Consider the following 27789-nt stretch of genomic DNA (forward strand, 5'->3'; position numbering starts at 1 on the left):
CTTCACTGTAACAGTGGACTGCTTCACTGTAACAGTAGACTGCTTCACTGTAACAGTAGACTGCTTCACTGTAACAGTAGACTGCTTCACTGTAACAGTAGACTGCTTCACTGTAACAGTAGACTGCTTCACTGTAACAGTAGACTGCTTCACTGTAACAGTAGACTGCTTCACTGTAACAGTAGACTGCTTCACTGTAACAGTAGACTGCTTCACTGTAACAGTAGACTGCTTCACTGTAACAGTAGACTGCTGTACTAAGACTCACTGGAAACCTTAGAGTGAATCTTCCCTTTAATTAAGAGCACTACTAGATGGTTTCTCTGTGCATTTCCCTTTAATAGTGCTACTAGGCACAATGTGTTCTCTACCTAGGATGTTATTCATTAAATATGCTGTGTGTGCTTCACATACACTAAACCAAATCTCGTTAACCCTTTGCCATAGAGTTAAGAAGTGTTCGTACTATACTGAGATATTCTCTGCATTAATATGTTATAACGCTGCAGGGTGACGTTTCCACTAGGTACAGATCTAGGATCAGCTTACCCTCCCCCAATCCTAACCTTAACCGTTAGTGGGGAAAATGCAACTCTAGGTGCAACTTCACCCTACTCCTCGTTAGATGGAATCTTTGCAGCCGTGCCACTAGAGGGCACCGTGTCGTCATCATCTGTCACCACCAGTGGGGGAGGAGAACCCCTGCTGCTCAGCCTGTTGGTCAGCAGATACAAATTAATATCTCTCTCTCTCTCTCCATTTTCTCTCCCTCACTCTCTCTCTTTCCCTTTTCTCCCCCTCTCTTTCCCTTTTCTCCCCCTCTCTCTCTCCCTTTTCTCTCCCCTCACACTCTCTCTTTACCTTTTCTCCCCCCCCCCTCTCTCTCTCCCTTTTCTCCCCCTCACTCTCTCTCTCTCTTTCCCTTTTCTCCCCCCCCTCTCTCTCCCTCTCTCTTATTCCCTTTTCTCCCCTTCTCTTTCTCTCTCTCTTTCCCTTTTCTCCCTCTCTCTCTTTCTCTCTCTTTCTTTCTCGCTTTCGGTCTCCTCCAGCTGCCTTAATTCCCAGTGATGACCCCATCCTATTGACCCCAGGGAGGATGAGCCAGCGAAGCCAGGGGAAGGAGCGAGAGAAGAGGGAGGAGAAGGAGCGAGAGAAGGAGAAGGAGCGAGAGAAGAGGGAGGAGAAGGAGCGAGAGAAGAGGGAGGAGAAAGAGCGAGAGAAGAGGGAGGAGAAGGACAGAGAGGAGAAGAAGGAGAAGGACAGAGAGGAGAAGAAGGAGAAGGACAGAGAGGAGAAGAAGGAGAAGGATGGGAGCCTCCACACCCCCAGCAGGGATCACCTCGCCAGCCCCTCTTCCCTCAGCCCGGGGCTCAGCTACACCCATGGTAAGACCACCTTCTTCTTCCAGGCACACTTTGCCCTCTAAGCACAGACCCAGGGTCCGGTATCTCTCAATCTCTGTACTAACCTCAATATTCCTGAACCACGGTGTCCTCTGGAGGTTGATGGGCTCTGCTAGGCTCCATGCAACCTTCAGGGTTGAAGCAGATACCAGGGGAAGCCCAGAGGTTACCAATGCTCTAAGCAAAAGGATCTGATGTTTTTATTTGAGACTTGTATATGACAAGGCATTGGGAGTGTTTTAAGGTGGTTTTGGAAGGTTTTTACCCTCCAAATGTCAAAAATGGTTCATCCTATACACGACAGTACCTTCCTTCTGGAATGTTCCATTATCTACCACCAGGGGGAGCAGAAGCTAAAAGGAAAAACAAATATTTTTCTCTCCTCATTCTAGAGCACCTTCAAATCATGTGTCTGCATTCTATCAGAACAAGCAACACTTCTCTCAAAAGAGACCTGAGTGGTGCGGTTGGGGGGACTTTTACAACTGGGTAACCAGTCGTTGCACAAAAGGAAATAATTCTGGGATAGAACCATAATAATAAAAAAATCCCTGCCTTGAGGATATGAAGGGCAGATGGTTGCATTGATATTGATAGTACCTAGGCCTCTATACAGCTCTGAGATGTAGGCTGGTAAATGACAGAAATTACTTTTATTAGCTAACTCTAAGCCAATACATCCAGTGTTATTTTCCTAGTGTCAGTTTCTCAGTTGTGGTTGTTGCTGGTTTGCTCTTCTGAATATAAGAATGTAGGCCGAGCGCTTCACAAGTAAGCACTTCACAGGTAATGCCGTCCCAAAGGGCAGAGAATCCAATAAGGATGAAAGGCTGGGAGGCAACAATGCCGGTGATCTGTATCCTTCATTCAGTGTGAACAGGCAGGTGGTGAACATTTGTGACGGCCGTCGTGGCATTTACCAGTCTGTTATTGGTCCAACGTCACTACCCCCTCCGTTTATCATGACACCACATTGGATCCATCTCAAATGGCACCCTATTTCTCTATTTAGTGCTATAGTAGTGCACTAAATGGGACGCAGCCATTAACTCTCTCATATTGCGTTCTCGGATATCGTTTATTCAGAGGCATCAGTAGAGATAATCATGGTGTTCTTCTTAAGATCTCACAATTTAGAATATTTCCTGCTGTTCAATGGCCATTCCAACTGTTGATTCTTGAAGAATAGAACTTAGAAATGCCTTTTGACCTTCGTACAGCCGTCTCATCATATCAGAACCCCGCATTAAAGGTACCGTTGCTCCATTGTTTATGTCTTTCATTTTGTTGTCTTTGGAAACAAGCCATGTAGCTTCAAAGTAAGTTTCAACTATTATGCTGTGCTCGTGGACTGTCTGTCCCTGGTGGGGCTGCCGTCAGGCTGAAACATAAACTCCTGATTGGGGCTTTAAAGGCCAAAAAGTCCCTCCCCTCTTTAGATTCTGCCAAGTGTTCCTACTTACTTGAAAGAGGAGATGTGAATTCCTATCCTAGTTCCACAACAAACGTTCTCTGTGAGAAGAATATGGTTCAGATAGGTTAAACTCTGAAACCATCGGAACTCTTAAGCCCTGGTCCAGGTTTCCATGGTAACCCCCACTGCCTCAAGTAGCTTCTTTATATTGTGAGAGAAATTATGCTGTATTGGTCTCAAACAGTGTTGTATTGTGAGGGAAATGATGCTGTATTGGTCTCAAACAGTGCTGTGTGGATCAGGATTGGAAATGATTTTGTATTTGTCTCAAACAATGTTGTGTGGATCAAGATTGGAAATGATGCATTCCATTTCAGCTTCTCTTGACCGGTTGACTGTCCGCCAACTTGCATGTTGTCGGCATGTGTTTGTCTCATGACCTCACTAGTTGGATATAACCAAATAATAATGTTATTTGGATCCTACACAAAGCTGATATTTATTCTGAATAGTACAGACCTGGGTAATCAAAGCTTAGATATTCTATAGACCGCAATAATGCCATAAACACATTGTATGATATTGTATGAGGCTAGATTCCCTCTGCAGATAAGGGACATCTAAATGCTGAGCTTGTTCATGCAGTCTGCCTCAGTCTCTGCCTGGCTACAGGGAGCTGCCTGCTGTGCTGCAGCTAAGACGGTCTGTACATGGACAGCCTACTAAGCAAGGCCTTTCTCCCTGCCCTGGCACTGTTACACTGAAATAGACCCAGACCCACCATGTTGACTCTCATGGAAATACAAATCTGCTTTCCAGATACTCTCTCTTTAACTGTCTCTATCTCCTCTCTCACCCTGGCCAGGTAGATGGACAGCAGGAAAGCAGGAGGGAGGGAGGGAGCAGGTGGGGACAACCCAGATTTAGGCTCATTCTTAGGGATTACGCCCTGTCACCCGGGGTTAACATGGATGGAGACACCCGTCTGAACCAATCGCAGCCCTTTCCTACTTCCTGCCTGGCCATCCACCAATGGGAGGCGGAGTCTGGGGAGCTCAAGAGTGTTTTTGCGGGGCCAGTTGGAGATCAAGAGACCCGGATGGTCGATCTGGGGGTCTCTGGGCCTGGGCTCGCCCTGGATGCCTGTAGGCTGGGCAAGCACAGCTGGTGGGGAGACGTGTATGTATGTAGAGAGAGAGAGAGAGAGAGCGGTTTCAGTTAAGGTAAGGACCTTTGTCTCCAATTGACCTTGGTTGGCATTCTCCTTATTTCGCCACGACGGCGGAAGGCAAGTACAGCCGAGTCATATTAAGATGGTAGTGTCTCTGTAGCTAAGCAGCTGCTAACTGAGATATGCAGCTTTGGCAGTGAATATGTAGCATTAGGAGCTAACAGAGAGATGTAGCATTAGGAGCTAACAGAGAGATGTAGCATTAGGAGCTAACAGAGAGATGTAGCATTAGGAGCTAACAGAGAGATGTAGCATTAGGAGCTAACAGAGAGATGTAGCATTAGGAGCTAACAGAGAGATAGCATTAGAGAGCAGAGAGATTAGCATTAGGAGCTAACAGAGAGATGTAGCATTAGGAGCATTTAACAGAGAGAGCATTAGGAGCTAACAGAGAGAAGCTAACAGAGAGATGTAGCATTAGGAGCTCACAGAGAGATGTAGCATTAGGAGCTAACAGAGAGATGTAGCATTAGATGAGCATTAACAGAGAGATGTAGCATTAGGAGCTAACAGAGAGATGTAGCATTAGGAGCTAACAGAGAGATGTAGCATTAGGAGCTAACAGAGAGATGTAGCATTAGGAGCTAACAGAGAGATGTAGCATTAGGAGCTAACAGAGAGATGTAGCATTAGGAGCTAACAGAGAGATGTAGCATTAGGAGCTAACAGAGAGATGTAGCATTAGGAGCTAACAGAGAGATGTAGCATTAGGAGCTAACAGAGAGATGTAGCATTAGGAGCTAACAGAGAGCTGTAGCATTAGGAGCTAACAGAGAGATGTAGCATTAGGAGCTAACAGAGAGATGTAGCATTAGGAGCTAACAGAGAGATGTAGCATTAGGAGCTAACAGAGAGATGTAGCATTAGGAGCTCACAGAGAGATGTAGCATTAGGAGCTCACAGAGAGATGTAGCATTAGGAGCTCACAGAGAGATGCAACTTTGGCAGTGGAGATGCAGCATTAGGATCCTTATTTTGGTCTCTCCCATGCTTCTCCATCTGAAAGATCTGCCCTTCCTTTTAGAATCTCTGTTTTGTTATGCTAGAATACTGTGCGGCTGAAACCTGTCCGCTGGGGATAGAATGAATGATAGCAAAGCCAAGTCAAACATCAACTATAAAGCAGCTAATAAGATTCAGCCATGTGCACTGAAGCAAAGCATGGATCTATATTCCCCAGCTCATCAAAGACAACTATAGGTAGCCTAGTTGTTAGAGCGTTTGGCCATTAACCAAAAGGTTGCTGGATCGAATCCCTGAGCTGACAAGATAAAAAAAAAAAATGTCTCTGCCCCTGAGCAAGAGGCACTGTTCCCCGGGCGCCGAAGACGTGGATGTGGATTAAGGCAGCCCCCCCTCACCTCTCTGATTCAGAGAGTTAAATGCCAAAGACACATTTCAGTTGAATAGTTGGACAACTGACTAGGTAGCCTCTTTCCCCTTTATACTGTAAAAGGGAACAGTAAGGTACATAGCACGGATCTATATTCCCCAGCTCAGCATTGACTAATATATACTGTAGAAGCACACAGTAACGTACATCATAGACTACTATATACTGTAGAAGGATACATTAAGGTACATCATAGACTACTATATACTGTAGAAGGATACAGTAACGTACATCATAGACTACTATATACTGTAGAAGCACACAGTAACGTACGTCATAGACTACTATATACTGTAGAAGCATACAGTAACGTACATCATAGACTACTATATACTGTAGAAGGATACAGTAAGGTATATCATAGACTACTATATACTGTAGAAGCACACAGTAACGTACATCATAGACTACTATATACTGATACAGTAAACATCATAGACTACTATATACTGTAGAAGGATACAGTAACGTACATCATAGACTACTATATACTGTAGAAGCACACAGTAACGTACATCATAGACTACTATATACTGTAGAAGCACACAGTAACGTACATCATAGACTACTATATACTGTAGAAGCACACAGTAACGTACATCATAGACTACTATATACTGTAGAAGCACACAGTAACGTACATCATAGACTACTATATACTGTAGAAGCACACAGTAACGTACATCATAGACTACTATATACTGTAGAAGCACACAGTAACATACATCATAGACTACTATATACTGTAGAAGGATACAGTAAGGTATATCATAGACTACTACATCCCGACAGGATGCTCTTGATGGTGTATCTATAAAGGTTTATGAGGTCTCTTTCCGTATAAGACGTCTTGATGATGAATACACCAATAATGATTGGCATTGTCTGTACAGAGACCCCCCAGACCCTCTATGAATAGTAACACCAGTGTTGTGTTACTGGTTATCTCGGATCCCAGGCCCAAATCTTACGTGTTCTAGCCTTCTACTCGATTTGTCGTCTGTCATGAGAGACAATGTTGATACTAGGGCCGGGACAATACCAGTATCGCAATATTTGGCTAAAATAAAGTCAGGAAACAGACCTGATGTATCTGAAATATTGTGTAGTGTAGTTTGGAAAATAAATAAATGTGATTCTAGATGACAACATAATGATGTTTGTTTCCAACAGTAGGGCTGTTTTCCTAAAGAAGTTAAATCATCTCTGTGTTTTGTTTCCTTGCCACGATACTAAGGAGTATAGTGATACTGGTATGATCGCGGCCCTGATGCACTGGAACCCTTTTAGAACCCTACCTATATAGTGTACTACTTTTGACCAGGGCACATGGGGCTCTGGTCAAACGTAGTGCACTTTTCTAGGGAATGGGGTGCCATTTGGGATTCAGTCTAGATCATGCAGGTATTGGAACAGAGCAAGGCACTTAACCCTAATTGCTCCATGGTCAACGGCAGTAATGGCTGATCCCTGTCCGTGACCGTACTCTCCAAGGATGTCTCAGGGGGAATGGGATATATACATTTCTATTTCACACTACACAGGTTGCACACTTGTACATGTGTGAAACGGGACAAATATAAGCACCCTCTATTTGACCTTTGACTTTGCTGCATAGTGACTACATCAAGTGAACTGGGCCGTAGAGGTTGTATTCAGAGAGGCTTGAGGTGACAGGATTCATAGTCTAGAGAGGGACCAGGGTTGTGGGGACTAACGTTGCTTTGAGAGAAAGAGCCATAATCCCCCTTGTTCAACTTGCCATGGTTCATTCCAGGAACATATCTGAATAGATTTGACAAAATATCACTTACCAGCAGTTTGGCTTTTAAATGTTCCCATTCAGAAAGGGTAAATGTCACTATTTCTGCTCCGAAATCAGTGGTTATTTAGTCAGAATGTTATGCTGGTGAGTCTGAGTGCTACAGATGTAGGATCTTAATTTGATAACTCTTCTGTTGCTGTTAATTTTCCTGCACAGCATGAAATGCAAACTTGTTGTGTATTCAAGGGTTAAAATAGCTTCTAATGCTTCTAAATTCCACTTTAAAATGTCAGACTTGATTTGCGCTAATGAATAATGTTTCAACCCCCACAAAAAAATGTCCATTAATTATAATCCAGATAATAATTCACATTATTACATTACTGTTGCTGCAGGATTATGTTATTGCTGTAGCAAACTGGCTCAAATTAAGATCCTACATCTGTAGTTAAAAGCACCGAACTGAAATGGATGTTAATCGATGACAGCACTGTTGACCTATGAGGAGATTAAAAGCCTGTCGTAAAGTACTTAATAGAAGATATTGCGTCTACGCATCTCAAAACTAGTATTAATGAATAGCATATAAATTTATAGTGTGCTACACATTGACCTTTACCATAAATATCTACAGTGTTGATTCTTTCTTCTTCAGTGGTATATCTACCTGCACATTTTGCAGGCTATAGCTAGAGTTCTTTGGCTGTGTACCAGGATTAACTCATCGCTGCCCTTTCTGTTGGCCTGTTTGGCAGGGTAGGGGGGGATCATCAAGCACCCATAGAGCTATACATGCCTGCTGCTAATATCTTCCTTCTCCGGAAGCTGTGGCAGATGAGCCTGCCCCACTGCCCAGCTTTACTTGATTAAAGGGTTAGGTCACTCAAAACCTGCAAAATGCATCATCACAGTTTTTGCTCTGTACTGAAAGTGCTCTAACTTGACTGCTGACATGAAACATTTCCTGGGGATGTATTTACAGTGGACTAATGAACAAAATACAAAAATATAGTTTTTGAGTGAACTATCCTTTTAAGAAAGAAAAAAATACTGTTATTAACCCTTCCCCATTTCCCCCACCTAAACCTGTACTCTGGATACGTTTTTGGCTAGCCGGCATTACATTACAGTAATTAGCGAACAATACAAATACCAGGCCAAGACTTCAATCAACATTTGTTGACATTAGACATTAGTTAATGTAGCCTGAATGTAAACATAGCAGAGCACTCTACCCAGGAAATGCCAACCATTGAACCCCTATTTACTCAGGATTGCATTGCCCATCCAACGTGACACAGTTTTTAGCTATTAGCTAGCACTAATATGACCATATTAGATGGTTGGTGTTGAGTTCTTTGAGATAAGTACCAGAACGTATCCATTGTTGCCACAACATTTCATATTATATACTAGAAACCAACCATTGTTGCCACACCATTTCCTATTAAATACCAGGTAAGTACCAGTGGAGACATCACCTACTGTAAAATAAAGTGCTCCCTGTTGTTGCTCTACTTCCTGATATGCAGATTCCATGTGGTGTGCTGTAATGGAGAACCATTGTTTCTTAATCCTGCATGCAGGGGCTTGTGTTACACACAGGGAGATGTGATAGCTAGCCTCTGTGTAAAAATACAGTGGAGACTGTGGGCCGGTGACAGTGTAGGGTAAAGTCGCTCTAGGTGCTGATCTTGGGTCAGTTTTGCCTTTTTCCCCACTATCTGGATAAGGTTGGGGGAGGGGGAAGGAAACTTCACTCCAGAGTGACTATTGTGGTCAGTCGCTAAAATGCTCATCTGTTCAAGGCACATTAGCTGACGACGACTGTCCAGTCACTTAATGCAGATGTTTCTGTATACATGAATAGCCATGCATCATGTATTATGTGTTGGCCTGGACTGTCTTTATCTCCTGATATGTTGACCCAGGCTATTGCCTGGACTGTCTTTATCTCCTGATATGTTGACCCAGGCTATTGACCTGGACTGTCTTTATCTCCTGATATGTTGACCCAGGCTATTGACCTGGACTGTCTTTATCTCCTGATATGTTGACCCAGGCTATTGACCTGGGCTGTCTTTATTTCCTGATATGTTGACCCAGGCTATTGACCTGGGCTGTCTTTATTTCCTGATATGTTGACCCAGGCTATTGACCTGGGCTATCTTTATCTCCTGATATGTTGACCCAGGCTATTGACCTGGGCTATCTTTATTTCCTGATATGTTGACCCAGGCTATTGACCTGGACTGTCTTTATCTCCTGATATGTTGACCCAGGCTATTGACCTGGACTGTCTTTATCTCCTGATATGTTGACCCAGGCTATTGACCTGGACTGTCTTTATCTCCTGATATGTTGACCCAGGCTATTGACCTGGACTGTCTTTATCTCCTGATATGTTGACCCAGGCTATTGACCTGGACTGTCTTTATCTCCTGATATGTTGACCCAGGCTATTGACCTGGACTGTCTTTATCTCCTGATATGTTGACCCAGGCTATTGACCTGGACTGTCTTTATCTCCTGATATGTTTACCCAGGCTATTGACCTGGACTGTCTTTATCTCCTGATATGTTGACCCATTGGGGTTAATGCAAAATTGACCTGGACTGTCTTTATCTCCTGATATGTTGACCCAGGCTATTGACCTGGACTGTCTTTATCTCCTGATATGTTGACCCAGGCTATTGACCTGGACTGTCTTTATCTCCTGATATGTTGACCCAGGCTATTGACCTGGACTGTCTTTATCTCCTGATATGTTGACCCAGGCTATTGACCTGATATGTTGGCTATTGACCTGGGCTCTTTATCTTTATCTCCTGATATGTTGACCCAGGCTATTGACCTGGACTGTCTTTATCTCCTGATATGTTGACCCAGGCTATTGACCTGGACTATCTTTATCTCCTGATATGTTGACCCAGGCTATTGACCTGGACTGTCTTTATCTCCTGATATGTTGACCCAGGCTATTGACCTGGGCTGTCTTTATTTCCTGATATGTTGACCCAGGCCAGTAGTGTGGATATGGTGGACACATGCAGAATGCCTGGGGACTTTGTTTGGCTGACCCAATATTTGTCTGCAAACACTTACCTAATGTGGGTACTCCCTAAATACCCTCACGCTCTATTTCCTGACATGACAGCGACATTCCTGTAGCTTCCGGGTCCAGTAGACTACTACTTTTACCCCCATGGAGGTTGGAGACCGAACCTAACCCAGGGGGTTAAGCAAAACACCTCAACTGTTTGTCACATTGTTGGCCCAACATCTTTGTGAAGTTTCTTCTCTCTGGTTGACTTGTTTCTTAAAAATGCCATTTATTAATTTGGACCAGCTGAACTTTCCTTTGAGGGAGCAGGGTTAATTAGGCCTAGGATTTTGAATTATACATACTCCAGAACGTCTTAATTACCTGTGTTAATTAGCCTGTTTGCTCAGGGATCTGTGTTTGTGTCCCAAATGGCTCCCTATTCCCTGTAAAGTGCACTACTGTTGATCTGGGCCTATAGGGGTCTGGTCAGAAGTAGTGCACTATGTCAGAAATAAGGTAACATTTGGGGGGACACTTTTTTTCAAGTGTCGCCGAGCAACGCTGTGACATCACCGCTCTCTCACAGAACTCGCAAGCTGTTATCAAAGCTGTTGTTTGCCTCGTCTCTAAACAGACGGGGATGGAATGACTCCTTCCATTCGAAAATATAGATAACACGTCTTAATTGGCCAGAGGGCACTGAAGGGCCGCAGCTGTTGACAGAACAAACAAGGAAACATTAGGAGGGAAGGGTCAATTGAATTGAATGGGATGGGAGGATGCCAGGAATCTTGTGGATGGAAAAACAGCAATGCTCTGGAGATTCTATTTCGACGATAAGGACCAGGTGGGGCCTATTGGTTTTCACAGAGATAACCATTGGTGCTCTTTGAGACTCATTTCTCAATGCACCTACTTCTCTTATACCCTTTTGTTCTGGACCTGCAACAGACCTTTCTTATGGACAATATGTTCTGACAGCGTTGTCAGGGTGACTGGGGCAGCACAGTCTTCTTAACCTGTTCCTGGTGACAGTCGTGGTGACAGTCTTCTCCTAGCTGAGCGTCTGAACTGTCCCCTTGAGATTGCAGTCCCAGAGATCAATATCTAGAGCCGGGGGAAATATTGATCAACTGTCCCATAGCCATTTCTGTTGTGTGACCTTGTCACAGTATCATTATGAGCATTGGTATTAACAGCATGTTAATTAGTTGACTTTATTACAATTTTACTGTGTGTCCCTGAGGGTATTGTCTTGAGAAGACCCTGTTTCACAGTGTTTGTTATCCATTAGTTCTCTCCAAATGCTACTCATGTCATGCTGGTTGCTAGTAGACTGACAAATAGCAAGCCACAAATGGCAAACTACAGGTCAGAAAATGGCTTTTTGATCATTCAACTCACACTGTTTTTGACAGGTAGAATGGGCTGTGGTCCTGAAACATAAACGGCCTTGATTGCAGTGCACTGAGCTATAGATGAGAAAATAGGGAAGTAAATTATAGCCACTTATGGCTCAGGATTTTACAGTAACAGGCTTGGTGTTCTACCTGAGGGGCTCAGTAACAGGCTTGGTGTTCTACCTGAGGGGCTCAGTAACAGGCTTGGTGTTCTACCTGAGGGGCTCAGTAACAGGCTTGGTGTTCTACCTGAGGGGCTCAGTAACAGGCTTGGTGTTCTACCTGAGGGGGGGCTCAGTAACAGGCTTGGTGTTCTACCTGAGGGGCTCAGTAACAGGCTTCAGGTATTCTACCTGAGGGGTGTTCTCAGTAACAGGCTTGGTATTCTAACAGGCTTGGCTCTAGTAACAGGCTTGGTATTCTACCTGAGGGGCTCAGTAACAGGCTTGTAACAGGTTCTACCTGAGGGGCTCAGTAACAGGCTTGGTATTCTACCTGAGGGGCTCAGTAACAGGCTTGGTATTCTACCTGAGGGGCTCAGTAACAGGTGTTCTTGCTCAGTAACAGGCTTGGTGTTCTACCTGAGGGGCTCAGTAACAGGCTTGGTGTTCTACCTGAGGGGCTCAGTAACAGGCTTTGGTATTCTACCTGAGGGGCTCAGTAACAGGCTTGGTGTTCTACCTGAGGGGGCTCAGTAACAGGCTTGAGGGGGTAACAGGCTTGGTGTTCTACCTGAGGGGCTCAGTAACAGGCTTGAGGGGCTCAGTAACAGGCTTGGTGTTCTACCTGAGGGGCTCAGTAACAGGCTTGGTGAGGGGCTCAGTAACAGGCTTGGTGTTCTACCTGAGGGGCTCAGTAACAGGCTTGGTGTTCTACCTGAGGGGCTCAGTAACAGGCTTGGTGTTCTACCTGAGGGGCTCAGTAACAGGCTTGGTATTCTACCTGAGGGGCTCAGTAACAGGCTTGGTATTCTACCTGAGGGGCTCAGTAACAGGCTTGGTGTTCTACCTGAGGGGCTCAGTAACAGGCTTGGTATTCTACCTGAGGGGCTCAGTAACAGGCTTGGTATTTTACCTGAGGTGCTCAGTAACAGGCTTGGTGTTCTACCTGAGGGGCTCAAAGGAATTGATTGGCCATACAAGCATTGGAGAAGTCAACTGGCCAGTTTGGTCTTTGTGTCTGGGGAATACGATAGGGCATGCAGAGAGTTTGTCCATCCTCACAGGCAGGGTGAATAGAGACGGGCTTTATTACATTTGTGTATGTGTTAGTGTCTAGTGTGTGTGTTTATTATGTGGTAGCAGGTGTCTGAGTGCTGTAGCTGGAGTCGTCAGTCAGACGTTCAGGACTATGCCACACACTCACACACTGTGAGAAAGAGAGTGAGCAGGAAGAGAGGGGTGATGTTCATCTGAGCTGGGAAAGAGATTTAGGAGAGATACCGTGAGAGGATATACCACGACAGAGCGGCAGGTAGCCTAGCGGGTAAGAGCTTGGGGCCAGTAACCGAAAGGTCGCTGGTTCGAATCCACGAGCCGACCAGGTGAAAAAATGTGACAATGTGCCCTTGAGCAAGGCACTTAGCCTTAATTGCTTCTGTGGAGTTGCTGTGGATAAGAGTGTCTGCTAAATTATTACAATGTAAATGTAAAAATGAGGAGATACCACACAGAGAAATACACGGTGTACAGAGAGGAGAAAATGAAAGAGAAAAAACAAGAGGGAAAGAGAGGACAGGAGGAGGGAGACTGGTTGGCAGTGAGAAAAGTAGAGCTATTCATTGAAAGAAGGAAAGAGAAAGAGGGTAGGAGGCTGTTCCATGGAGTAGGCTAGATAAGATGCAACTCTTCTGTACGCTGGTGCATGGAGTAGCAGGGGGAGGGACTCTGCTGATTCATCAGCGTAGTACTCAGAGCCTCCTCCCCTTGCACTCACTCTCTCACACACAGACAGGACAGAGAGAGGGAGGGAGAAAGAGAGAGAGGGAACAAGAGAGAGGGAGGGAGAAAGCGATAAATTGTGCTGCACTGCTTTGAGTGCCTTGAGACTGAGTTGCTGTGCTTGCTGTGTCCTGTGTGTGTGTCTGGCTGCGGGCGATCAGATCTGAGCATTTCGCGGTCAGCGGCTTCGCCCTGCTTGGCCCCTGCTGATCCCCAGCAGGCCCTCCTCAGGCCCCCCCGGGCTCTCGCCGGCCCCATGATGAAGGAGGAGGGAGCGCTGTGCCGTCGCCGCTTCTCAACGTGCGGCACGACCAGCTCGCCGCGGCCCCCACATCCCGACGGACGCAAGCTCATCCGCAACGCTTCTTTCGGGGGCTACAACGAGCTGTCGCCCCTCTCGCTGCCAGGTGGGTGTGGTAGTTGAGACGGTGTTGGACCCCTCACCCTTCCCCTCCAGTCTGATGAGGAGCCTGCCCTGCCGCGGGCTCTTCGACACCCAGCTAGTTGTAGACTAGCTGTTGCTTTGAGTAGTACCCTCTGTACTGTAGCCAAGTGGCCTGTGTGCTTGTTCCCTATAGAGTCGTAACCCCTAGATACTGGTTGTGGACGGTGACTATGCTGTTATTTGAAGGTCTATTGTGTTCTAAATGGACACTGTAGAAATATTGGAACTACAGGTACACTGTTGCTGTAGTGGTGTCCCTGTGGCAGAGTTACCTGTGTGCTTGTTCCCTGTCGTAACCCCAAGATACTGGTTGTGAACTGTGACTGTTATTTCAGATACTAATGTGCAGGAGGTTATTGTTTTCAGTGTACTGTCACAGTATTGGAGCTATTCTCTTGCTTGTCCTTTTTGCGTTGCCTGATGCAGATTCTGATGTTGAACCTGTCGTATCTATTTCTTCTTAGAGTTTTGAATTCTTATATTAGACTATACTTTTAATACATATTTTTCCTTGTATAGAAATGTACTCGGTCATATGCAAACGAAGTATATCGTACTCGGTAGCCCGAGTAACTGTGCGCTGCTTTGGAGTGGCCGTCCACCTGAGCGTGAGATCAGCAGAGCTTTCACAGAACGTCAAGTGAAGTGAATTAGACCTAAAGCTTCTGTAGTGAGTGTGATGTTCTTAACCTGTCAGCCTGTCAGCCTCCCAGCCATCGAGCCGACACAGCCTCCATTCATCTCTGTTGAAGACTGTCTAAGAAGCTCTCTCCCTGCCATGAGAGCCGCAGGCTTTTCACAAAGATTGCCGATTCACCGGAGACAGCTGGTACAGGCTGGTTGCATTCTCTCTTTCTCTTCAGCCAAATGTAATCTCAATAAAAATAGGTACGTGACGCTATTTCCTTATTATCAACCAACATTACATTTAAGCATCAGGTTCATCAGGCTGTATATAGCTTAACCTATATACCTAAGTATATATCTGCCATTTTGGAGACGATCTCCACACAGTTTCATCAGTAATCCAGCTTCTCTGCCAATAGACCCCCCCCCCCCTCTTTCAGGGTTACCTGGGGCTAGCTTCTCTAGCTTCCACAGGAGGTGCCAGTGAGGGGCCAATGACTCAGCAGATTAACCTGGGCGGCGGCCTATTAATAGACCAATCACGTGCACCAAAAAGACAGACAGAAAATATCAGTGTCCTAATAGCTCCTAGCCCACGACCACTCGTTTGAAATATTATCCTCCCCAAAGATGAAGTGGCTTTGTCTGGCCAGCAACACTGGCAGCGTAGCCGAGGAGGATCCGGTCCATGCCGACGGCCAATGAACACTCCCCTGTTTGTGTTGCTGTTGTTGCTAGCCGTTGTTTGCAGGCTGAACATGAATTGGTTTTGGAGGTCATGAATGGGGAAATGAAGAAAGGGTGGAATTGCGGTGCTCTGCTAGCTCTGTTGACAACAGAATGGCAGTACGGATTTATTTTTAATGAACCTTTATTTAAGCAGGGAGTCAGGCTGAGACCACGATCTCTTTCGCAGATGATCCCTGCAGCAGATGAGCCCTGCAGCAGATGATCCCTGTAATTTGGATCACTCCTGGGTCAGAGTAACCATTGCAGCACGTCATTACAAAGTCATTACAGGGGATGCATCCCAAATGGCACCCTATTCCCTATTAATTGGTCAAAAGTAGTGTACTATATTGGGAATAGGGTGCCATTTGGGACCATTGCCAGTCTCGCCATGTGATGACAGGCTGCATCGCTTGCTTCATTAAAAGGGTAATCTGCAGTTCAAACAGTAACAAAGAGGGCACCCCACCACTGTTTTGGTAAGAATGGTGAGGGATGGGGCTGGAGAAATGGAACCACTCTCAAATTCATTGACAGAGCTGTGGATTCAAGGACAGCCCATTCATGAGATCAAAATGATAGTTTTTAACCATGTCTTCTGTCTATACATCAGAAATTATAGTTTTAACTTCTTAGGGTGGGATCGATATGACAACAGCCAGTTGAGCCAAATTCAAAACAACAGAAATCTCATAATTAAAATTCCTCAAGCATACAAGTATCTCATACCATTTTAAAGGTAATATTGTTGTTAATTGTTGTCCCACCATAGTGTCCGATTTCAAATAGGCTTTACAGCAAAAGCACCACAAACGATTATGTTAGGTCAGAGCCAAGCCACAGAAAAACACAGCCACTTTTCCAGCCAAAGAGAGGAGTCACAAAAAGCAGAAATAGAGATAAAATTAATCACTAACCTTTGATGATCTTCATCAGATGACACTCATAGAACTTCATGTTACACAATGCATGTACGTTTTGTTTGATAAAGTTCATATTTATATAAAAAAATCTCAGTATACATTGGTGTTCAGTAGTTCCAAAAACATTCGGTGATTTTGCAGAGAGCCTCATCAATTTACAGAAATACTCATTATAAATGTTGATGAAAATACAAGTGTTATGCATGGAACCTTAGATACACTTCTCCTTAATGCAACCGCTGTGTCAGATTTCAGATTTCAAAAAAGCTTTACGGGAAAATCAAACCATGCAATAATCTGAGAACGGCGCTCAGAGAACAAATACAAATATCCGCCATGTTGGAGTGAACAGAAGTCAGAAATAACATTATAAATATTCACTTACCTTTGATGATTTTCATCAGAATGCACTCCCAGGAATCCCAGTTCAATAATAAATGTTTGATTTGTTTGATAATGTCCATCATTTATGTCCAAATAGCTACTTTTGTTAGCGCGTTTGGTAAACAAATCAAAACTCACGAAGCGCGTTCACTAGTTGCAGACGAAATTTCAAAAAGTTCCGTTACAGTCCGTAGAAACTTGTCAAACGATGTATGGAATCAATCTTTAGGATGTTTTTAACATAAATCTTCAATAATCTTCCAACCAGAGAATTCCTTTGTCTTCAGAAAAGCAAAGGAACGGGAGATACCTCTCATGTGAAATGCGCGTCACCCGTGCGTGACTGCTGGCAGACCTCTGACTCATTCCCCTCTCATTCAGCCCCCCGTCATGGTAGAAGCATCAAACAAGTTTCTAAAGACTGTTGGCATCTAATGGAAGCCTTAGGAAGTGCAAAATGACCAAAATCCCACTGTATCTTCAATGAGGGCTGAGTTTAAAATCGACCAACTTCAGATTTCTCCGGTTTTTGCCACATGAGTTCTGTTATACTCACAGACATCATTCAAACAGTATTAGAAACTTCAGAGTGTTTTCTATCCAAATATACTAATACTATGCATATATTAGCATCTGGGACTGAGGAGCAGGCAATTTACTCTGGGCACCTTATTCATCCAAGCTACTCAATACTGCCCCCCAGCCATAAGAAGTTTTAACCTTGTCTTCTGGCTATACATCAGAACCCAAAATCTTATATTTGTGGTTCTGATGGGGTAAGTCAGTTGAACTATGCTCATGAGGTATTTGTACATTTATATCCTTCAACAATCAATGGACACACATACTCATTCAAGGGTTTTTCTTTACTTTTACATGTTTCTACATTGTATAATAATAGTAAAGACTTCTAAACTATTAAGAAACACATGTAATAACCAAACAAGTGGTAAACAAATCAAAATATATTTTATTTTTGAGATTATTCAAAGTAGCTACCCTTTGCCATGATGATAGCTTTGCACACTCTTGGTGTCTTCACTATTATTCTACAATGTAGAAAATAGTACAAATAAATGAGTAGTTGTGTCCAAACTTTTGACTGGTACTGTATATCATTAATCCAGCAGATTTCCTGTTTATTTTCCATTTTGCAAAGGAAATGTGTATTTTAATCCCTCCCACTGTCCTGTGGATGTGGCACAATGACCTCTGATGTTCTGAAGTAAATGGTGCAACAGGTTTTAGGAGCAATACCGGTCGCTTTAAAAACTCCTGAGATTGCTACATGCCTGCCTTCCACTGTAGCACTGCACCATGCTATCCCACTGTAGCACTGCACCACGCTATCCCACTGTAGCACTGCACCATGCTATCCCACTGTAGCACTGCACCACGCTATCCCACTGTAGCACTGCACCACGCTATCCCACTGTAGCACTGCACCACGCTATCCCACTGTAGCACTGCACCACGCTATCCCACTGTAGCACTGCACCACGCTATCCCACTGTAGCACTGCTATCCCACCACTAGCTATCCCACTGTAGCACTGCACCTGCTATCCCACTGTAGCACTGCACCATGCTATCCCACTGTAGCACTGCTCCATGCTATCCTACTGTAGCACTGCACCATGCTATCCCACTGTAGCACTGCACCATGCTATCCCACTGTAGCACTGCACCATGCTATCCCACTGTAGCACTGCACCACGCTATCCCACTGTAGCACTGCACCACGCTATCCCACTGTAGCACTGCACCACGCTATCCTACTGTAGCACTGCACCACGCTATCCCACTGTAGCACTGCACCATGCTATCCCACTGTAGCACTGCACCATGCTATCCCACTGTAGCACTGCTCCATGCTATCCCACTGTAGCACTGCACCATGCTATCCCACTGTAGCACTGCACCATGCTATCCCACTGTAGCACTGCACCATGCTATCCCACTGTAGCACTGCACCATGCTATCCCACTGTAGCACTGCACCACGCTATCCCACTGTAGCACTGCACCATGCTATCCCACTGTAGCACTGCACCATGCTATCCCACTGGGCAAAATTAAGAACATTACCATTTTTTCTGTTTGTAATCTGGTTTTCTGATTGAGAATGTCTAATGATGTCATGCAGATTATAGCCAACTGGTCTCTGTTACATCCAGGGAAAGATGGCATATTTAGTTTGTTATCTGGTCAGATTACAACCAGATAGAGATGTCTTTTTCTGGTTGTGAAATAGACTGTTTACCAAACGATGTCTTAATGACATCATTGCAACAACTTTGGCACACAGCTCCGTGCTGCTCCATCCTGCTCCCGTTCTGCTCCATCCTGCTCCCGTTCTGCTCCATCCTGCTCCCGTTCTGCTCCATCCTGCTCCGTGCTGCTCCAGCCTGCTCCGTGCTGCTCCATCCTGCTCGTTGCTGCTTCCATCCTGCTCCCGTGCTGCTCCATCCTGCTCCCGTTCTGCTCCATCCTGCTCCCGTTCTGCTCCATCCTGCTCCCGTGCTGCTCCATCCTGCTCCGTGCTGCCTCATCCTGCTCCGTGCTGCTCCATCCTGCTCTATCCTGCTCTGTGCTGCTCCATCCTGCTCTATCCTGCTCCCGTGCTGCTCCATCAGACCCAGAGTCAAAATGGTGGTGGTGACCTTGTTGCCATGGCAAATGTAAAGCAAACAGCATACTGATTTATGCCCCCAAAACTCAAAATTGAGGCTTTATCCTAGTGCGTATAGCAGGTAATGTTTTCACCCTTCCCCAATTGTCGTCAGGCCAGCTGTTGCTAGGGAACCTTTCGGTTCTTCCCGAAAACATGGCGACAGTGTCAGTGTTCGTCAAAGCTGTCATGCCGTGTGTGTGTGTGTGTGTGTGTGTGTGTGTGTGTGTGTGTGTGTGTGTGTGTGTGTGTGTGTGTGCACTCCATCCATAGACATGACAAAAACACACACACACACACACAATGTACACTTCACTGTCTTATATAATGATCCCATCCCTAAAGAACATCATATCTGTTGTTCAGGGTGCAAATACGGTGCCATGCCACCCCCCTCACAGCATCATGGTACGCACCGTCTCACTGGGACTGGATGGAAAAAGGATGTTTGCGGTTGGTTCCACAGAAACATCTTCATAGGGGTGTTTATATTCACTTTAGTTATGGAGAAGAGGGAACAAAGAACTCTGACTGTTGAAATGTTATTTTGGTTAGCATTGGTACACCCTCAGTGGGTAGTCAGAAACCACAAGCATCTGTTTTTCAGGGGAAAAGCAGAACAGGTGAAGCCTGAACTTTTTGCTTCAGGTTTCAGCTGACCCGCTCAGGCGTTTCTCTTTACGCCTGCTGCGTTAGGTTAGACAAACGACAAACAAACAAATGTCACTGTTGAAAAGCCGTTTTGGTTAGCATTGGTTTGTGTTAGTCTCTGCACTCCAATGCTAACCTTCTTGGTCTCTTGTCAGCCTAAGTTCTAGGTTTATGTAGGGAGAATGTTGAGTGTTTCATTGGAGGAAAAGCAGAGAGAAATGTGAAGCATAAGACCTTGTCCCCCCAAAGATATAATGATCCTATTGTGAAATCATTTATTTTAGCATGTCAATCTTGGTGGGGCAAACTGCCAACAAAGCCTTTACACAGCACAGCACAACAATAAACAATACATTAATTGCACTACAACGGTGACAAACACTACCCACAAACTGTTAGGGCCTACATAAAACTGTCCCAACAGCAGAGCTTTCTTTTCAGCACCATGGAGTGAATCCTTACCACTGCTACACCTGGCTCTCAGCGGAGCCTTGTCTGGCAGGGAAACAGTTCATTCAGCCTCATTTACTGCCTTTAAAAAAAAAAAACATAGCTGATATGTTGATGTACAAACTATGGAGTAAGGGGACGATGAGCGGATAAAAGGCCATGTGTAATTTCGATTTTAAGACATTCAATAGTGAGCTAGGACGGACGTAGTCAAAATAACTATTTGTTCAGCACTTTTGAAATGTACAGCAACAGATTTCAGAACATGGGCTGTTTTACAGTATTCTCCCTGTACACCAAGCCAGAACCATAGGATAAATAAAGGGAGCATATCAGCAGACAATGAAAGGTCGTACCATATTCAATGATTACATATCTCTAAAACAGGCTATAGGCTACATGTCACGGACGTGTGGAGAGACGGACCAAGGCGCAGCGTGATTGAAGTTCCACATCTTTATTTTAGTGAAACTTTTCAAACAAAACCAGAAACAAACAACGGCCGTGCAGTACTGAGGTGCAACATGCACTAACTCAAAAACAATATCCCACAAACACAGGTGGAAAAACGGCTACCTAAATATGATCCCCAATTAGAGACAACGATTACCAGCTGCCTCTAATTGGGAACCATACCAAGCACACCAAGGTAGAAATATGAAAACTAGAATACCACATAGAAATTATAAACTACAATAACCCCTAGTCACGCCCTGACCTACTACACCAGAGAGAAACAAGGGCCCTCTATGGTCAGGCCGTGACACTACATGTGGATATCCAAGTCAGAACAGTAGGCTGTTATGAGGGGGAAAGGGACCAAATTATTGAGGCACTTGGGCAACTAACAGCTTACTACACAACATTCACTGAGTATTACTTTCTTAGCTACAGTAACATATCTCCCTGGCGCATTACATCATTTATGCAGCAACATACAATACATTTTTGGGCACCTTGTTGTGCTGTGCTCACTTGATTAGGAAGGTGGTGCAGCGGTCCTTCGTGGGCAAATTTTGTCATCAAACTTGTAACTCTATGGCAGCACCCAAAGGGGATTGAATTTTCAAGCTCTACCTGTAGATTTTGCAGTGATTTAGTGTCCCCATGAGTGACAGAACACTAAGCCAATCACAGCACAACTAGAGAATGTTGTGTTGTGTCGTGGCTTTGCTGGCATGCATCGGGAAAAATAAAATAGGGGAGTTTGCCCCACCAATAGAATATAATGGTTTGAAACCTTGAAGGTTTTACTACATATTGTGAGGCAGGTCTTGCCTTGCTTCAAAGTTGCCAAAATCCAACCAAACGTGCAGGCAATTATTTTATATAGACTTCCATGTGCCATTGCAACCAGTAGCCTATTTCTCTCATGTTCTATTGTTTTTCAAAGCAACTTTCTTTCATTGTCCGGTAGCCAAAGACACAATCCTGTTATATTATCAACCCAGGCTGGTTGCCTTTAGATCTCCCCTCTTTCCACATTTCTAACTGATATTTTCATCTCTGCCTCATGAAACCGCGTGCATGTGTGGTGTGCTTTTGACTGTTTTCCGCTGATTGCGTTATGGAGGGAACATTCGCGCAAAGCTTACTGTGTTTATAATGTGAAGAAATAATACATAATGATCCATCCCTAACGATCTGTTGCATGAACATCATTGGTTTTTAACGTTAATTGGGATGTATCCTAGGCCTACTGGTTGTATGAATTTGGGATATATCGTCCCACAACGGCCCCAGTCTGTTTAGAATAGGCTATTTCTTTCTCACACAGAACGACAAGCTGACCATTATAATAGGTCAACTTTTCCACTTTGGGGGATTGTAGACTAACATAGGCAAGTGAGTCAAGTGATCCATTGCTGGTCTTGTTTGCTGAGGAAAAGTAAATATCTTCAAAGTGCGCATCAGAATTTGGTAAGAAGGAGGCACGCCGTTGCATCCTGGATCATGTTCTCTTAAGATGAATAATCATAAACGAAATGTGATTTCTGTCGTTCTGAACTCCGTGGGTCGACACCCCAATGCATGTCCGGTAATTTAAAATGCTGCCGGTCAAAAACCCTGACGCACACACACACACACACACACACACACACACCTCATCTGAAACTCCTCAGCCAAATAACCAAACATCCCTCTAATGTCCAATATCCTTAAAGCGAGGTGATATATTAAATGGATTTAATTTGAATGAATAAACAGTGTCTGGCCCTGCTAGACAGTTGACTCAACCTATCCAGACAGATAGTCTTCATTTAACAAGGTAGATGGATGACAGTAAGGTTTACAGAGAGCTTTGTGTCAACCAGTCAGCCATTTCTCTCTAGCACATCTCTCCATAGAGCCTTCAGAATGAGAGCTTCCCAAGTGACACCCTATAACCAATGTATTGCACTGCTTTTGACCAGAGCTCTATCAAAGTTAGTGCACTTCGTAGGGAATAGGGTGTCCTATCTTTTTCTTCTCCTTCCGTTTGCTCTGTCACTATTTATACAATATTCTCTCTCTCGATCCCTTCTCTGTTTCTCTCAGATGTTTGTTGAGGACTGTAGTGCTCGTCAGTCAGGGCTCTGCTTGCATGTGTGACTGTAGGTGTTTACATCAACTAACTCAACTATCAACACTTGATGACATACTGCAGGGCACATGCAGTCAATACATTCAGGAGGTGGGTTCTAGGCAGATAGTACACGCATGCATCTTGGTAGCTACAACAAAGTACAGGACACCATTAATTCATCACTACTCACACCAAACCAAAACATTCTGTTAATTAGGGCACACCTTAGCAAAATGTTTCAAAACCAAATGCAGCGGAAGTCGAAAATTGCCTCTTTTTTTTACCGGACATATACTAGTAGTTCCTTCCGGTTTTACTCTGTTTTCTTCCATTTGGTGTCTACTGAACAGGACCCAGCCAGGTGCACCTCTAACAAGGACGCTGTATAGCCTTCTATAATTACTCCTCAGGGATAGAAGAGAAACCAATGAGAAACATTTCATTGAACCACAGCCATGACTCAGCCTTTTCCAACATCAATAACATTTTAATAGGATCATGGCTACCCAAATGGCACTCTTGACTAGGGCCCATAGGGAATGGGGTGCCATTTGGGACAAACAGCATCTCTTACTGGTGAGACTGACGTTGCAAATTTGATTTGCAGTTGTAGGCACCCTGATCACCCTCTGACCTCTAACATCTGACCTTGTTAGAACCAGGAAAAGACCTAGGGGGACCTGGCAAGAGGTCAGCAGGAAGTAGTCATCGTAAACACATTAAAAAAGAGCACACTACATTGAAAAACAGTTACAATGATCAATGACATGTTCTGCTATAAGAGCTTTTACACTCAGACAGCATACTGCATGTAGCTTACTGACTAGCCTTTTATAGGACTAATATAATGTAGACTACTGACAAGCCTTTTATAGGACTAATATAATGTAGACTACTGACAAGCCTTTTACAGGACTAATATAATGTAGACTACTGACTAGCCTTTTATAGGACTAATATAATGTAGACTACTGACAAGCCTTTTATAGGACTAATATAATGTAGACTACTGACAAGCCTTTTATAGGACTAATATAATGTAGACTACTGACAAGCCTTTTATAGGACTAATATAATGTAGACTACTGACAAGCCTTTTATAGGACTAATATAATGTAGACTACTGACAAGCCTTTTATAGGACTAATATAATGTAGACTACTGACAAGCCTTTTATAGGACTAATATAATGTAGACTACTGACAAGCCTTTTATAGGACTAATATAATGTAGACTACTGACTAGCCTTTTATAGGACTAATATAATGTAGCTTACTGACTAGCCTTTTATAGGACTAATATAATGTAGCTTACTGACTAGCCTTTTATAGGACTAATATAATGTAGCTTACTGACTAGCCTTTTATAGGACTAATATAATGTAGACTACTGACTAGCCTTTTATAGGACTAATATAATGTAGCTTACTGACTAGCCTTTTATAGGACTAATATAATGTAGCTTACTGACAAGCCTTTTATAGGACTAATAAAATGTAGCTTACTGACTAGCCTTTTATAGGACTAATATAATGTAGCTTACTGACTAGCCTTTTATAGGACTAATATAATGTAGACTACTGACTAGCCTTTTATAGGACTAATATAATGTAGCTTACTGACTAGCCTTTTATAGGACTAATATAATGTAGCTTACTGACTAGCCTTTTATAGGACTAATATAATGTAGACTACTGACTAGCCTTTTATAGGACTAATATAATAATGACTAGCCTTTTATAGGACTGCTTACTGACTAGCCTTTTATAGGACTAATATAATGTAGCTTACTGACTAGCCTTTTATAGGACTAATATAATGTAGACTACTGACTAGCCTTTTATAGGACTAATATAATGTAGACTACTGACTAGCCTTTTACAGGACTAATATAATGTAGCCTACTGGCTAGCCTTTTATAGGACTAGCATGTAGTCTACTGACTAGCCTTTTATAGGACTAGCATGTAGACTACTGACTAGCCTTTTTAGTGAGGACATTTGATAATACACGATAAGACATCAATATTACCCAGTCCCTTGTTGAGGACATTTGATAATAAATCAATATTACCCAGTCCCTTATTGAGGACATTTGATAATACATCAATATTACCCAGTCCCTTAGTGAGGACATTTGATAATACATCAATATTACCCAGTCCCTTAGTGAGGACATTTGATAATACATCAATATTACCCAGTCCCTTATTGAGGACATTTGATAATACATCAATATTACCCAGTCCCTTAGTGAGGACATTTGATAATACATCAATATTACCCAGTCCCTTGGTGAGGACATTTGATAATACATGATAAGACATCAATATTACCCAGTCCCTTATTGAGGACATTTGATAATACATCAATATTACCCAGTCCCTTGTTGAGGACATGATGGTATGTGATCAGTAAAAGGGACGAAAATAAGTGATTGTGCTGATCTTGCGTGACCTCACTCACTCACTCACTTTAACACACACACACTGGGTCTTTCTCCGTCCATACCATCCACACTCATCACAGAAGAAAGCCACTGTGGTCAGCACCTCTGGATTTAATGCTTGCTGCTAAACCACAGCTCACTTTAATCTCAGATCCACGTCACACAGACAGACCACACACACCACACCACACACAGACTAGCACGGACATCCCAATTCAGCCATTATTTTAGGACAAACTTCTCCAAAAGAGGGCAAGATATAGGCCCAGTTCCAAATAAACTTCTAGATATAGGCCCAGTTACAAATCAACTCCGAGATACAGGCCCAGTTCCAAATCAAATCCGAGATATAGGCCCAGTTCCAAATCAACTCCTAGATATTGGCCCAGTCTCAAATACACTTCTAGATATAGGCCCAGTCCTAAATCAACTCGATATAGGCCCAATCCCAAATCAACTCCTAGATATGGACCCAGTTCCAATTCAGCCATTATTTCAGGACAAGCTTCTCCAAAAGAGGGCAAGATATAGGCCCAGTCCCAAATCAACTTCTAGATATAGGCCCAGTCTCAAATCAACTTCTAGATATAGGCCCAGTCCCAAATCAACCCGATATAGGACCAGATCCAAATCAACTCCTAGATATAGGCCCAGTCCCAAATCAACTCGATATAGGCCCAGTCCCAAATCAGCTCCTAGATATAGGCCCAGTCTCAAATCAACTTCTAGATATAGGCCCAGTCCCAAATCAACTTCTAGATATAGGCCCAGTCCCAAATCAACCCGATATAGGACCAGATCCAAATCAACTCCTAGATATAGGCCCAGTCCCAAATCAACTCGATATAGGCCCAGTCCCAAATCAGCTCCTAGATATAGGCCCAGTCTCAAATCAACTTCTAGATATAGGCCCAGTCCCAAATCAACCCGATATAGGCCCAGATCCAAATCAACTCCTAGATATAGGCCCAGTCCCAAATCAACTCAATATAGGCCCAGTCCCAAATCAGCTCCTAGATATAGGCCCAGTCCCAAATCAACTTGATATAGGCCCAGTTGCAAATCAACTCCTGATATAGGCCCAGTTCCAATTCAGCCATTATTTTAGGACAAGGTTCTCCAAAAGAGGGCAAGATATAGGCCCAGTCCCAAATCAACTCAATATACGCCCAGATCCAAATCAGCTCCTAGATATAGGCCCAGTTCCAATTCAGCCATTATTTTAAGACAAGCTTCTCCAAAAGGGGGCAAGATATAGGCCCAGTCCCAAATCAGCTCCTAGATATAGGCCCAGTCCCAAATCAACTCGATATAGGCCTAGTCCCAAATCAACTCCTAGATATAAGCCCAATCCCAAATCAACTCCTAGCTCCCAGCCCATTTCCCCTGATAGATCTGAAAAGATTGGATGGCTATATACAACAGGGTTAAAGTGATGTAGGGGCTAGGGATTGAATTGGGATTGTGTTTCCGAGTGGCGCAGCGGTCTAAGGCACTGCATCTCAGTGCTTGAGGCGTCACTACAGAATCCAGGCTGTATCACAACCGGCCGTGATTGGGAGTCCCATAGGGTGGCGCACAATTGGCCCAGCTTTGGCCGGTGTAGGCCTTCATTGTAAATAAGAATGTGTTCTTTAACTAACTTGCCTAGTTAAATAAAGGTTAAATAAAATGTAAGTAAAAACAAGTTATTTAAGGGTACTTTAAACAGCATGTCAAATTTTTGAATGGTCTCTTTGTCATGTTGTCTAAAGGAGAACTCACCAGACCCATTGTCAGTTTGCACAGTAAGCAAGCAGCCTTTTCATTTGCCGTTAGTTCGTTTGTTGTCGGAGCTTTGTGTTGTAGTTACCAGCCGTTGGTGACTGACAGACGTCGTTTTTGCCCGTTTCTAAATGTAGAATCGGTTTGCAAGTTACGACCGGCACTCTGTTCAGAGGTGCTGATTACTCTCGGCCGGTGGACGCTGGACAATCCTAGCGGTCTGTCCGTGCCTTTAGTGTGTGTGTGTGTGTGAACTGTCTGTCTGCACACTAAGGCAGGCAAGATAGCAGTGAATAGGCTTTGAGTAGCCTGATTACCCAAGAGCCTCTCCTTCAAGCCTAAACTCATATCTCTCTTTTTCTCTCGCTCTCCCCTTTCTCTGGGTTTTGGTAATGAGATGGTGTTCTTGCATAACCAATTTCCTTTTTGAAGATGGAGGAGACAAACCCTAGACTCTCACTGAGTGTGCCCCGACCCAACCCTAGAGTCTCACTGAGTGTGCCCCGACCCAACCCTAGACTCTCACTGAGTGTGCCCCGAC

General features: G+C 44.0%; 1 protein-coding gene across 8 annotated transcripts in view; it reads left to right on the top strand.

Moving 5' to 3' along the window:
• Positions 1-27789, top strand: part of osbpl8 (oxysterol binding protein-like 8) — a 150205-nt gene that overhangs the window by 76445 nt on the left and 45971 nt on the right. For 7 of the 8 annotated variants that reach the window (XM_042317072.1, XM_042317071.1, XM_042317073.1 and 4 more), the window contains 2 exons: positions 1050-1385; positions 13755-14000. In XM_042317072.1, the coding sequence (XP_042173006.1) occupies positions 1050-1385; positions 13755-14000 (582 nt within the window). The remainder of the gene's footprint in view (positions 1-1049; positions 1386-13754; positions 14001-27789) is intronic. The other variant, XM_042317070.1, reaches the window with a different exon arrangement.

This window comes from Oncorhynchus tshawytscha, unplaced genomic scaffold (assembly GCF_018296145.1).
Source record: "Oncorhynchus tshawytscha isolate Ot180627B unplaced genomic scaffold, Otsh_v2.0 Un_contig_172_pilon_pilon, whole genome shotgun sequence".
In the NCBI taxonomy this organism is placed as follows: domain Eukaryota; kingdom Metazoa; phylum Chordata; class Actinopteri; order Salmoniformes; family Salmonidae; genus Oncorhynchus; species Oncorhynchus tshawytscha.